This window comes from Idiotropiscis lumnitzeri, chromosome 13 (assembly GCF_059441095.1).
Source record: "Idiotropiscis lumnitzeri isolate Australia: NSW breed Sydney's pygmy pipehorse chromosome 13, RoL_Ilum_1.0, whole genome shotgun sequence".
Taxonomy (NCBI): Eukaryota; Metazoa; Chordata; class Actinopteri; order Syngnathiformes; family Syngnathidae; genus Idiotropiscis; species Idiotropiscis lumnitzeri.
Window position 1 is genome coordinate 14,281,493 of NC_142403.1, and position 14,114 is coordinate 14,295,606.

Below are 14,114 nucleotides of genomic sequence, written 5' to 3' on the forward strand. Positions count from 1 at the left end.
CATAATTTGTATATGGAATTTTCATGTTCCTATTGGAAGTTGAAACTGCCATTTTTGCCACACAAGGCCTCCTTTTACTGGGTTCATTAATTGCAGAAACCAGATTAAACAAATTTAGTGAAAGCGTGATGGCATGTTTTGCATGTGAAATGCGCTATATAATTCAAGTTGAACTGTATTATATGTCTGATGCAGTTTGCTTGGTTTCAGTAAACAGCTTTGGAAAAAAATGAAAAGACCACAGCAAAATGATAATATTTCTCATATTTTGTCATTTGCATCAATGTGTTTGAATGGAAATGCATTTCATTCTATAATTTATTGACACAACTCCCAAATAAATTCCAAATAGAAACGTTGCCTTTGGCCAGGAACTCGTGGCCTAATTATGAAGTTTTGCAAAAGTAGTACCTTCCTGACACCTTCTGGTCAAGAGTAATATTGCGACAAAATTGCCTCATGGGTAAATAGAATTTATTAAGCATACTTTTCTGTTTTTTTTTCTCTCATGTTAGCATCTCAACTCAGGTTTACCATCTCTATTTTAATTGGGACACTGGCAGATTGGAACAAACAAAAAACAACAATAAAAGATGAAAAATAAAAATGAACCCAATCGTATCCGGTCGCGCTTGTTTCAGGTTAGCGAGGATTCAATGTTCCCAAGGCAAAGTTTTGGTTATCAGACATGAAAGTCAGAAAAATGTCAGACGCTCCAGGCTCGCTGAGCAGCATATGATTTGTGCAGTGATTAATTATAAATTAATTTCCCTTCTTATTTTTAAAGAAGAGACATAACATATATTGAAATTCTGAAAATGTCAAATTCCCTATAACCTATCTTAGGACGTATAACCCACGAGTTTCGTTTTTTTTCTTTCCTTTTTTATGTTTGTCTGCTAATTTAATAGCATATAGTCTTTTCCTTTTCTTTTTTTATTATAAATTCACTTTGATTTTCATTTATTTTTAAAATATTTTCCTCATTGCCAAAGTCCAAAAAAAACTATTTGTTATTGTTACATATTCGAAATAAACATGACAAACAAACAATCAAGCAGCTACTCTGTTCGGCTCACACATCTGCAAATCGGACTCAGCAATTAATTCCTCACCAAACATGAATCTCACCGCACATCACCGTCTAAAAATGAGAGCTTTTCTTTTTGTGTGAGTGAAGTAAATATTATTTTGAGCCTATATGACAACTACTAATGTTTGTTTTCTGACGACCCAGTAAAATGTTCTATGCTTTTATGTTATGTAAGCAAAAACATCTGGCCTGTTGACCTGACCTGCACTTCCACTCACAACCACACAGGGGGCAGTAAACGCCAATGCAAGAGTCCCCCTTCCCACCCCCACTGAAACTCGCCCCAGAATCATTTCATTCCTCCACAGATTTGTTTGCGTGAATACGTGGAAACTCACCACTGCTCCAAATTATACTTTGGGGACAACCTAGTGTGTGTATGTCCGGTGACAGTGGGGCGACTCCCCCGCGGACGTGGACGTGGTCTGTCGGCGTGTCCCGACCCAGTTGACGGACGTCTGAGCAGTCCTATGATACTTCCGAAACATTTCCACTCGTTTTGCCCCCCAACGCCGCGCGGCCAACTTTGGAAACGTTCACGCCACCAACTCGCTGTGAAGTTGAAGACACCGCCAACATGTCCGTGGCAGGCTTAAAGAAGCAGTTTTATAAAGCGAGCCAGGTTTGTTCAACTTTTCCTCTTCAGCCCAGTACCGCCACCCTGCTTCGGGTTCGGCTAGCTAACCAACTCTCGTAGTTAGCTTAGCAGTCAAGCTAACGCGATTTAGTTTCTGCTAATGCTAATTGACGTTTAACTTCGGTTTTCTTCTTAGCGCGTTGACACTAAAAAGTAAACGTTGCTTTTTTTTTTTTTACGGGTGGTATGTTTTTATGTTTGGTGTTTTTTTTTTTTGTCTTCTCCTCCCCACCCAAAGCTAATTAAAGTGGAGGTGAATCTTCCAGGCGTTTCGTTCCCTTTTTGACTTGATATATACCAAAGGTCACAAACTATCGTTCTTTCAGTCTCCGGGTGAGTCACGGTTATAAGAAGCAAACAACTTTTATATGTATTTGGAAATGTCAACTCTCTGCAAGACCTGGTGACCTCCCTTCCACTCCAGCTGTGTTGTTAGTCTTTTCTTTCTTTGTTATTTAAATCCAGGAGGTCCACAAATCCCTTTTTTTTATTTTAATCCAGAAAATCAATGGCCAACCACCACTGGTGGCCACACAATTGAGTTATTTATTTTAAATGTGGGTCGTCTTCTGCTGCTACTTCGACTCAACCTGGGCGCGGATTCTGTAAAAGAATGTCTTTTTCTTCACCACCCCTGCTGATCTAAGCAGGAAAGACATTTGGTTTCTGCCTCACGCTTCCTGTCAGGAACACAAACAGATCCCTGACGGTTAGAACGTGTTGCAATGTCAGACTAACTTGTGCGTAAACACCAGAAGTGGACGATAAACATGAGACTAAAATCTCTGCCTTAAGGCTTCTCAGGGGTCGTTACCCACACAGACAAATGCAAATGTAATCACCACTGTGTGTAAAATAAATTGGAGCGAATGCGGTGAGCCATGAGGAAATGATGCACAAGTCAATACCACGTGGCATTAGGGATGGAATAGTGGTGTGTCGTCCCAGGTAGTAGATTTACAGCCCACCCACCGTTAAACGCATCAAAATAAGTGCTACTTTCTACCTATTTTTTTTTTTTATTTTATTTGCACTGCACCACCTCTGTTTTCCTTCTTCTCAATAACAGTTGACACAGCTCGGATTTTCCTCACTGGAGGCATACAGGATGTGGGACTGGATATCAGTGCCCAGCAGTGCGCACATCCTTGTTTGTCTCTCTCTCTTTTTTTCGCCAGCTTTTACATCATTGTCAACTCCAAATGCATTGAACTGAAAAGGGCAGATAAACAAAATCACACTCCTTTTGGACGTCTGACAGCAAAAAGTTTTGTTTTATGGCAGGGAGCGCTTCTACAATTCCAGTGAAACATCGGAGGCAGTCATTTTTAATCACTATGATGGGAGAGATCGCCAAATATCTCGCGGTAACTTAGCCAATTAAACTGAATTGGACCAAAAATCATTACTTAATCACTACAAAGAGTATAACGTTGCTCATCTATCTATGCCAGCGACATGTAGTGACATATTTTCCGTACAGTACAGAGCCATATCAAGTTCCAACCTGGAACGTTAAAGGACGGAAAGTGAAACTGCGCTCTAACCGCACACCTATTCTGTAAACAAATCCAGTTCAGCTTAGCTTTTGACCTTTGGATGTCACAGAGAGCAAAATACATATTCCATTTTGGTAAATGGACACTATCCACGGAGGTTAGTGACTGAGCCCAGTTATGAATAGCAAAAAATAAATATATATATATATATATATATATATATATTTCTTTCTTATATATTTGTTCTTTCTTTCTATATTGTTTTTTTTTAGTATTTTACAATTCCCAATATTTTTAGTTTTTGAATGTTAAACCTCTCGTACTCACTCTTTGATGACACGCCCAGTGACTAATATGTAGGTGGAAGTTGGGAGTGGACTTTCCTCAGTATATTCTGTCATCCTTTGCTTATTATTGTTGTTCACTCACCCATATTGTGCTGAGCCGTTGATCTCGCGTTTGGATTTTATTGTCATCGATAAGAGTTGCCCAGATGCATCACATCAATTTATCTATAATCAATAAGCGCAAGCAGTCAGAAACAACCTTTTTTTTAAATTAAAAAACAGACCATGACAAAAACAAAACATGCATGACTTCATGCAAAACATTGTTGAATATGATGAGTAAAAAACAAACAACTGGTCGTTATGTAATATGGCTGTAAATCGTTTGCTCTAAAGACTCCCCCATCTTGGGTTATTTTCTTCTGTGTCTAGTTCGGCACGCTCGTCGACACACACACACACGAGTCGATTCTTGGCTGTGCTAGCTGTGCATGTTTCTTAGCCGTTGCGGTGACCAACCCATGGGTGGAAACGGCAAAAAGTCGCTGGTTTTCCTGACATATTTAATTTTTCCTCCGCAGGCTTTAGACATTGCGCGTGACTTGTCTCGTTTGAGCTTCACTGCCTGTATGGAAAATCCAAAATGTGTCCAGAAATTCGTTTGCAAAAAGTTTTTAAGCATGTTTGACTTTAAGATCGACCAGAAAATGTGAATATTGTTGATTTGTCGTGGTTGGATCCAATTTTGATCAGGAAACAAATCATATCATGCCATAATATACATTTCACTCTGCCAAGGAAAACAAATTTGTCTTATTTTTTACATTCCAACCCAAAATAGCACACATGTTCCCCCTTACATGCAATCAAAACAAATTCATTTTGTTCTTTTCCAAAGCCGAATGTGGACCTTAAACAGGCTGTGTGATGACCCACACACATATTTGCTAGATTTCCTGGTTGTTTTATGCTCCGTTTCCCTAAGTTTGTGTGCACGTCAACAACAAATGTTGCAAGGAAATGAGGGCGCAGACGGTTATGTGGGCTGCTTTTACACCACAGATTCTAGTTTGCATGTACATTTTAAGTGACAAATATCCCACCTGGATCTTGATCCGGTGTTTTCAGTGACGGTACCGCTACAACGATTTTTGTTTTTCTCCAATAGAAACCGTGGCTAGTAGTGAATATTTGCACTAGACCCTCTTCCTTTTATGGATGTTTCTAAACTTAACTTGCACTCTGTCAAAGTGAAATAAAAATTATTATCGACAACAAGATAAAAACTAGTCGTCTTGCTAACCGAATAATGTTGCTTACTTATTTTTATTTATTTTTTTAAAGTGTGGGAGCTTGACCACTCTACATTCTTAGAAGCATAACATTTACGCAATATAATAAATGATAAATAAGAATTCACCTGATCTTTTGGAGTGTAACAAAAGTTTAGTTCGCCTTTACTCGAATTTCAAAGGCGTCGAACGGTGACATGGACTCCTAAAATAGTCCAAACATTAAACGAGATAACTCTTTGTTGAACGGATTGGGGCGTTTATTTGTATCTGACTTTTTATCCACATTTGGATGAGGTTTGACTCCAATCTGATCATATCGGACTCCATGAGAATCATGCCACTAGCGATAAAAATTATAAATAATAAAAGTCACTGGAACCATATAATATTCATCCCGCCCAAAAGGTTTAAATAAATAGTTTAGTCGATAGGTGAACTTGAACCTGAAGGCCTATATCTTGTGGACGTGGCTGCCTCAAGGCTGCATTTCAACCTTTGCCTTTCTCCAAATATGCATGAAGCGTTCTGTATTAAATGTCCGCCATGACTAACTCTTACAGATATTTCAAACTATTTTGGGTTCAATCATCCTCCTCTTGATACATTCGCCAGATCTAATAACTCACTTTTTTTGTTGTTTCACATGAAGCACAAGACAGATTGCTGACATAAGTATGAGCATGATGTAAGGGTAAAAAAAAAAAAGTGACTGCTGCTTACAAAGTGGGTCACACAGTTATTCTGCAACTCAGGGGTGTAAATCATCGCTGTTGTCTAAGTTGGTGTTTTCTGCCAATGGACATTGGGGGAATTTAAAACAGAACGGCACAGACGTAACATACTCATAGTTGTTTTATTTCATTTCTAGCCATCTGACAGCTCGTTCTACGAAGAGTTACTAAGCCTGCTTGGAATTAGAAAATGCATAGTCGGGAAGTCTGAGTTTCTGCTTAATAGAGGCAAGGCTCCCCATGGCTTGGATCGGGTCATGCTCATAAAATGTTTTATTTGCGTTCGCAATGATGCGCTTGTGGTTGACTATTGTATTCTGCTGCTCGTTGCGTCGTCACTCACGCTTTTAACAAATAAATCAAGAAATCAATGATATGTTGTTATCCCTTTTCACACTAAGGCATGAAAGTGTGCAAAGTTACCGGAATCGAAAGTAGACGTCGACACAAGAATTTAACTATTCAAATTTGTTAAACCATGACAACAACAAAAATATATAATACAAAAGATATTCCCATTCCAGATTTTAGATTATATTTCTTTTTTTTTTTTTGCTTTCTTAACTAGCCCTGAAATGTAAAAACAATGAAACACTCACGCATGGCCGTGGTTTGAATGGAATTCATTTTTAATTTACAGTGGGGCTGCAATCATCATTCAAATAACTGAAATAATTCTACCACGAAAAAAAAACAAGAAGATCGGCAGACTAATCAATTCTAAAAATATTCATTACCTGCAGCCCATGTCTGTAATATTGGTGAAACAGAACCCACTGACATCAGTCTGTAAGATTTAATTGTTGGGGGAAGCCTAAAGTAAATAAGACCTAAACAATTATTCCTTCTTGCTGCTTTGAATTTTCGAATGCAAGTTGACAGGACACTCAGCGTTTCTTTGTGAGTGTAACACACACCAAAACAATACAGTCGAGCAAATGGCTGCACTCGGCTGTACAGCAGGCATGTGGATGTGTCTATTAGAACCTTATGGGCCTCAAGCAATGACCTCACCCTTTATAACACTAACCCCCCACCCGCCTCCCTCCCCCAATGACTCTTTGTCTTCCTCTCTGCCGCTAGATGGTGAGTGAGAAAGTTGGCGGCGCTGAAGGAACCAAACTTGATGATGACTTCAGAGATCTGGAGCGGGTAAGACAACTATTTGTTGCAAAATGGAAACTCACCAACCAATAATAGGGTTGCACAACACAAAAAGAAATTGGCCGAGCGGCAACTCATAATTTGAAAAACTGATAAATGACGGCACTCATAACTTAGACGCGGTACCACTCGACTTGCATGAAATAGGATTATGCTGAAGTATCTACTGTATTTCCTAACTATAGTTATGTTCCCTAAGATATCCTGAATAAAATATGTGCCAGCATGAGAAAACACTAATTAATATTGTGTTTTTTGAACAAGAATTAAAATCCATGTTGGGTAAAATCGTCAAGCTGCAGACCAAAAGTGACGTTACAGCTGCAGTTGCACCACTGCTAATGAAGTGTCAGCTGGAAGATTTTATGAGCGATGGATGGATGTAATCATTCAATCCTCGTACACCAGCACTGAGATGGAAAACATGCAGCGGCCATTAAAGATTAAAAAGATTTGTGCATCTTTTCACTTTTTTGACGTGACAAAAATCCTCAATAAGAAATCCAGATTGCTACACAAGGCTAAGGTCATGGAAAAGATAACATTTATGATTGAAGTTCTTGCTGTGTCCCTGTAGAAAGTGGATGTGACCAGTAAAGCTGTAGCTGAGGTGATCTCCAAAACATCGGAATATCTCCAGCCTAACCCTGGTGAGAAAGAGGAGGAATCCTTGTACATTTACAAAAGTATGTCGCAAGATTTTGAAGTGTTTCATCAGCTTCCTTTTCCTTCCACAGCATCAAGGGCCAAACTATCCATGTTGAACACCATGTCTAAAATCCGTGGTCAGGTGAAGAACCCCGGCTACCCCCAGGCCGAGGGGCTTCTGGGCGAATGCATGACCAAGTATGGAAGGGAACTGGGAGAGGAGACTAACTTTGGTAAGATGGACTTCCGGACACGTTCCTGGGTTTGGCGCTCGGGTTTAAATGTTGAACGTTAAAACAACACCCTACTTTTAAGAAGGGTTGCCGTAAAAACTTCAATCACACGGCGCAGTTACTTAGACCGTTTCATATTACTGCCTTGGTGGGGGGACACTGTTGCTCATTTCTTTGTGAGGCAAAGTGGTAAAGCACATTTGCTGAGTGTCGCTAAATCGTGCTTTATTGTGTCGCTGAGTTGTCCGGTTCCATCTCCAGGTGGCGCACTCGTAGAAGTCGGGGAAGCCATGAAGAGGATGGCGGAAGTCAAAGACTCGTTAGACATTGACGTCAAACAGAACTTCATCGATCCTTTGCAAGGCCTTTGCGACAAGGACCTCAGAGAAATTCAGGTATTCATACCACATCACACGTCTTACTTCATGAGGATGCGCCGTGGAGACGTAACTCTTGCCTGTCACAGCACCATCTCAAGAAGCTGGAAGGTCGCCGCCTGGATTACGACTACAAAAAAAAGCGTCAGGGCAAGATTCCAGATGAGGAGATTCGACAGGCCCTGGAGAAGTTTCACGAGTCAAAGGAAGTTGCTGAGACGAGCATGTATAACCTGCTGGAGACCGACGTGAGGACTCAGTTCTTGACATTTAGCGTCAAGTTGGACTGTGACGCATGACTTAGTTCGATGCGCCCGCTGGGTCTTTGTTTGTTTGTGTAGATTGAGCAGGTGAGCCAGCTCTCGTCTCTGGTGGAGTCCCAGCTGCAGTACCATCGGCAGGCAGTTCAGGTCTTGGAAGAGCTGTCTGACAAGCTTGGAGAAAGGTGTGGTAGCACACGCGCACACAGGCACTCACACGTACACAGAGCATCAGGGAACATTGTGGCTGTACCAAGTTACGTTGGTCAACACTTCAAACAATTCAAATAACAATAAAAAAAAATGATTGCTGTATATTGAAATATACACTTAACTCCTGTTTATTGCGGGCTATAAAAAAGGAACTTGTATTGAACATGTCATGTATATTACCTATAGTACGTGTTGAGTGAAGCATTCCAAAACAAATGTTCATTTCACTCTTAGTCCATTTTTTTATCGTTGTGGAAAAATATCCACATTCACTTTCATTTCACACTACCAGCTTGGCTCTGTTCAGGAATTTGGTGCCACATAAAACTTTAAAATCCACTCTACCTTGCTTGCACACGGTCCAAACGAGACGGGCTAAAACCTGGTCGTGTGATTGACTCGCTTGCATCATTTTGAACAGGATGAATGAGGCCCAGTCCCGACCAAGACGCGAATACACGCCCAAGCCCAAACCTTTGTTTGATTTCGGAGAAGACAACCACTCCAACGGGGGCTACTCCACCTCAATGGCCCCGCCACCATCTCGCAACTCAGGTGAGGCACTCAAAAATACTTGAATTTTATGTGAAAGAGGAGCCATAAAATGTGCAGCAAATCCCGGGAGAACTGCAACATTGATTAGAGGACACGTCCGTTTCTGTGAAACTGAGCCGATAAACATTCCAGCCATTTCCAACGCGATTGCACAAGACCTGCGTGAGTCACTGCAAGCCAGCACAAATCTCATACACATCTGGAGTGTTTACATGCGTGTGTGTGTGGGTGCGTGTGTGTGCGTCTGTGTGTGTGTCCTTGGGCTATTGTCCGACTGACCTTGTTCCTCTTCTCGTGACATCACCAGAACCGCCAATTCACTGGGCCAGATTGTCTTTTCGGAAGCAAACATTGTGTGAGTCAGAGTGGGTGGAGCATGAATTGCTCTTGTGGTCTTGTGTTTGTTTTGGGTTGACTTTTTTTTTTTCTAAGGTGGGGGGGGGCTGAAAAGCAGAAGACAAACTTAATCGTTGGTGAATTTCAACATAAGCGCTTCATGTTTTCATTGCTAACCTTGCACGTGGTGAAACAAATCCACATCCTGTGTTCTGATTGGAAGCACGCTTTTTATTTTTCAAAAAAGGAACTCACATAGCCCCAATGTGAATCATGTGGTGTTGAAACATGCCGGTGCTTCGCATTGCATCCTGTCAATTGTTTTTATGTACGTGCACTTGACACGGTTTGTGATGTGTGACATTAGGGTAGCACTATATATTAAAGTGTATGAATAATAAGAGCTTTCTATAAACAACTATTTTAACTAAGCTAACTAACTAAGATTAGCTCCCATTTCATAAGGAGCTATGATTGACCACTTAGTGGCCCTTAATGTCCCCTCTCATTTGTTCTCAACAAAAATTGCCGCCTTCCCAAAAACTGCAAAAAAAATCTAATTGACAGCCGGTACAGGGCCTATTAATTTTAAGTTCATTCATTTTCAGTGGGATTTTTTTCCTTGCTGGGAAAAAATATTTTTGGGGGACGTTGTGCTGTCATTTCAGGCTCGTTTAAGGAACAGAAAGGGCAACTCTCTTCCTCCCTCCTAAAATTGCACGTTAGCTTCATTAAAGACTCTTAAGTCGTCCTTATGTATGTAGGTGAGTGTAAATGGTTCTGCAATTGGCTTGCATACAGTCCAGGGTGTTCACACCCAAAGTCAGGAAAGAGGAAAGTCTTCATCCTGCCCATAGAAAATGGATGGGATATCTAGCAAATTCGATCAATATTCAAAAAATGTCCCAAAGATCCCTCGAGTGCTTAAGTTAACATAGCAGTTCCATTCGGATCAGTTTAAAATACCTTTTGAGACGGAGCACAGTGTTACAGTCATAAGGAGTGATCAGCTCTTTGCGCCTCTCAAGCTCATCAGTGAGGCCACACAGAGAGTGAATTGTTTGAAGACAATCGTGCAGGTTGTTTGTGCATGGAGGTCCTGTGTGTGCTCTGCTGGTCCCAGATCAGATCGGCGACACGGTGGTGGGGGGGTGTGATGGACTAGACAACAAGAGGTGGGAAAAGAACTCGAGCGCTGTACTTTAGTAGAAGTGCAGACACTTGTTTAAAAAAAAAAAAAAATCAGGAAAAAGTAGAAGTATTGATTCAGCAGTAAAATGCAATATTTATAATTTCATAAAAAAAATTGCAGCAAAAAAAATACCTTTAATGTAAAATTGTTTTCACCCTGGAATTGTTTTTATTTTTTTTACTTACCACTACTGACAAGAGATGCCACGGGATGTTGTGACATTGTAATGTTTTGGTAAAAGTCTGCTTTTCCCTCCCCGTCGGCCGCAGCCCCGGAGCAGCCCAGCTGCAAGGCGCTCTACGACTTTGAGCCGGAGAACGAGGGCGAACTGGGCTTCCGCGAGGGTGACATTATCACGCTGACCAATCAGATTGACGAGAACTGGTATGAGGGGATGCTCAACAGCCAGTCGGGATTTTTCCCCCTCAACTACGTGGAGGTGCTGGTGCCGTTGCCCCACTAAAGCAGGAGTGCGCATTCTCGGGAGCGAGGCCTCGGACAGACCCGCCGTGGTCCACACTGGCGCCTGTTCCACTTGGAGGATGGACTCTTCAAGCCTCCCTTGATTTTTAGACCGAGACAAAGTAAGCACACAAAGCTCAGGTTGACTCCCCGTTTTCAAATCTGAGCGCCTCAGTGATGACACCTGCTGGCCACTCTGACAATTGTTTTTTTTTTTTTCTTTTTTTTTGTTTGACTGCGGTTTTGAACCACACCATTGCAGCCGAGCACATTCTAGTAACAAATGGCAGTTTGAGCATTTATTCCTCATCCTTGATCGCTGGCTCAAGGTCTACGTACTAGCAAGCCCTTTCCCTTCGCAAACAAGATAACTAAATGCACTTGTAGAACGATTGAGTCTTTCTAAAAATGTTATTTCCACTGCTCAAGGATTTGAGATAATAGCAAAAGTACCTTTTTATTTTTTTTTAATTAGCCGTTTGTGCATTTATTCCATATACTTGCTACCCAGCTTACTATCATCCTACTAGTACGCTTTTTTGTCGCCACTTGTAAGACAATTCAGTACAGTACGGTTAAGAACGACTAGAGCACACTACTAGAACTTTTGAAAAATAATTAATTTCCACATACATCAAGGATATGAATGGAAAGTAATTTCAGCGTTTTCATAGCCTTAATATCCAACTCAAGATCCTGACGTAAAACTGTGCTTTTTCAATACTCGTAAGACAACTTGGCCCACTAGTAGTAGTAAAATACCAAACTAACGAGTCTTCTGTATGCTTCTTATCAGGGCTCTTGATAGCCATCTTAAGTTCCATACTGTATGAGTACACTTTGTTCTCTCGTGTAAAAAGAGTTCAGAGCTTTTGTAGAAGAACGAGGGTTCTGCATGCTGCGGTCATCATAGAACGATTACTGTAGTTGCTACGACTCTTGTTGTTCTCTCCACCTCAGCTAAACTTTATTTCAGGATCACTTTAAAACAAACACTGATCATACAATAACAGACAGTTAAAACATTAAATGAATAACAGAGAAAACACACAGAAAAAATGCAATATAATGCTGAGTCAAAAGCCATAGAATGAAAATGTGTTTTAAGATGAGTTTTAAAAATGGGCAGCAAAAGGGCTTGCCTACAGTTGAGCAGTGGTCATTCCAAAGAAATTGACCGGCAACAGAGGTTCTCTGTACCTCGGTTAATATCTCGTCTGCTGATATTAGGCAGTGGGAAGGTGCTTAGGTAAGTTAGGCGAGGTCATTTAAAGCGTTGAGTAGAAAAAAAAAATCTTTCAGACAGGACGAAAGTGGCTTTAAGGAGAAAGCGTCCTGTTTTTGCTCAATAGGATATAGATCTGACAGTCATATGCATAGCTGTGGAAAGAAATACCATGTTTTCTTCCAATTGTTTCCAAGGCCAGCACATAAAATGAAAACAGCAGGGGCCCCATAATTGAACCTTGTGGAACACCATACAAACAGTGGGGCAGAGCAGGACCCGGAGCAACCAAGGCCAACTCGTGAGCAGAAATGTCATCAAGTGGGGGTGCTGAATTAGAAAGACATTTGGTCTACTAGTATGCTGAATTGTCTTACTCAATAAAAAGGGCGTACTAGTACGTGCACCTTTAACTGGATCTCAAGAAAAGAATAAATGCTCAAAAGGCTATCCATAGCCACGTTAGCCTACAGTGTTTTGTGTTTTTAAAGGTTTATTCTACAGTGTTTTCTGAAAGTATCTCAGTGCCACTAGACAAGTGCACGTTGTCCATTTTGTTTCAGTGTGTCCTGACCCGTTGTAGAACCAATTTTACACACGCAGTGCCTGAAAAGACGCCGCTGCTGGCAGCGCTTCCGTCTTTCTGTCCGTAATGTGAAACAACTGCCTTCCCCCTTTATTTTTTTGTGGGTTTGGGGGAGTAACAAAAGTCCCCCTTACAGGTATTCTGAAGCTCTAGAACCCTTGTGATTTTTGTCTTGCATTTCAACTGTTGCTGTGCTGTTAATACAAGTGGAAACACCAAAGCGGAACGACCCAACAGTGGGACAAATTGTAAGTTCATCCTCCATAACATGAATGGACCTTATGGAGAGCAACTATTTCCCATGTAACAGTCAAACGGTATTATAGCTTCAACTATTGATATCGGTATATTGAATAGTTTGAAGCCTGTACTTTTCAATGTTGAAATGGTATGAACTTCTTCCACTTACTTCAACATAGGTGCTTGGCCAAAAAATGGCGCCAAAGCATTTTTTTATATTAGACATGGCTTTGGCAGTGAATGGGTGTTTTTCCCAATGCGTCAAATGCATTGTTCCACTTGGGAGCTTCCACTGAACAAGAAATCATTTGTGTCTAGTTGAGAATTCCAACTTCAGTCAAAGGGAAAACATCAAGGGAATGCTTTGATTCGGGAATGTTTTTACCATTTTTTTTTTCTTCAGTGTTTGTGCGTTTACCACCCCCAGAACCAGACCGCCACTGTGTTTTGGATTTTGTCTAATATGTTTACACGTCGTATCCTAGCAGTGTGTGAATTGTTAGCTGTTTAAGGATAAAAAAACAAAAAAAACAAGATTTTGTTTTGAGTGCCTTTTGGAATAGAAAGGTGGGAAAGCAAAAACGAATGGAGTAGCTACTTAATAAATGGTCCAACAATTTTTAACCCGTGGCACTTTAGTGTATGTGCTTATTATGGCACATTTACGACACTACAGGCTGTTTCCTCGTACACACACATGGATAACTTTTTTTTTTTGCGCGGGGGGGGCATATATTTTAGATATGTTTCAAAAAGTCCCATTTATTTCCTGGTTGTAAAGCGCAATGTTTTGTGTAGTCTGTCTTAAATATTCTACGGAATCGTATGAAACGTATTCAGGCTCGCTATAGTATTATTTTTATATCCAAACCCGCTACAAAAATGCATGTAGTTCTTTACCATGTTAATTATTGTTGTACCCAGTAAAATGTTAGACGTAAGACACCTTTTTACCTCTGGTATGAGAACTCAATTTAACCACGATTCTTTTGTCTATTATTACCATTATATTTGTATGTGCAACTTTCTTGACCTTCACGACACTTCTTACAATAAATAAAAAAAGACAAAAAAAAAAAAA

General features: G+C 40.6%; 1 protein-coding gene across 1 annotated transcript; it reads left to right on the forward strand.

Moving 5' to 3' along the window:
- The first annotated feature begins 1,371 nt into the window (after positions 1-1,371).
- On the forward strand, positions 1,372-14,112 carry LOC148324578 (endophilin-A2-like). The gene is made up of 9 exons (XM_088312878.1): positions 1,372-1,715; positions 6,626-6,694; positions 7,284-7,356; positions 7,444-7,587; positions 7,849-7,982; positions 8,054-8,212; positions 8,306-8,409; positions 8,859-8,992; positions 10,790-14,112. The coding sequence occupies exons 1-9, from the start codon at positions 1,671-1,673 to the stop codon at positions 10,981-10,983; spliced, it is 1,056 nt and encodes a 351-aa protein (XP_088169004.1). The 5' UTR covers positions 1,372-1,670; the 3' UTR covers positions 10,984-14,112.
- Positions 14,113-14,114: the final 2 nt, after the last annotated feature.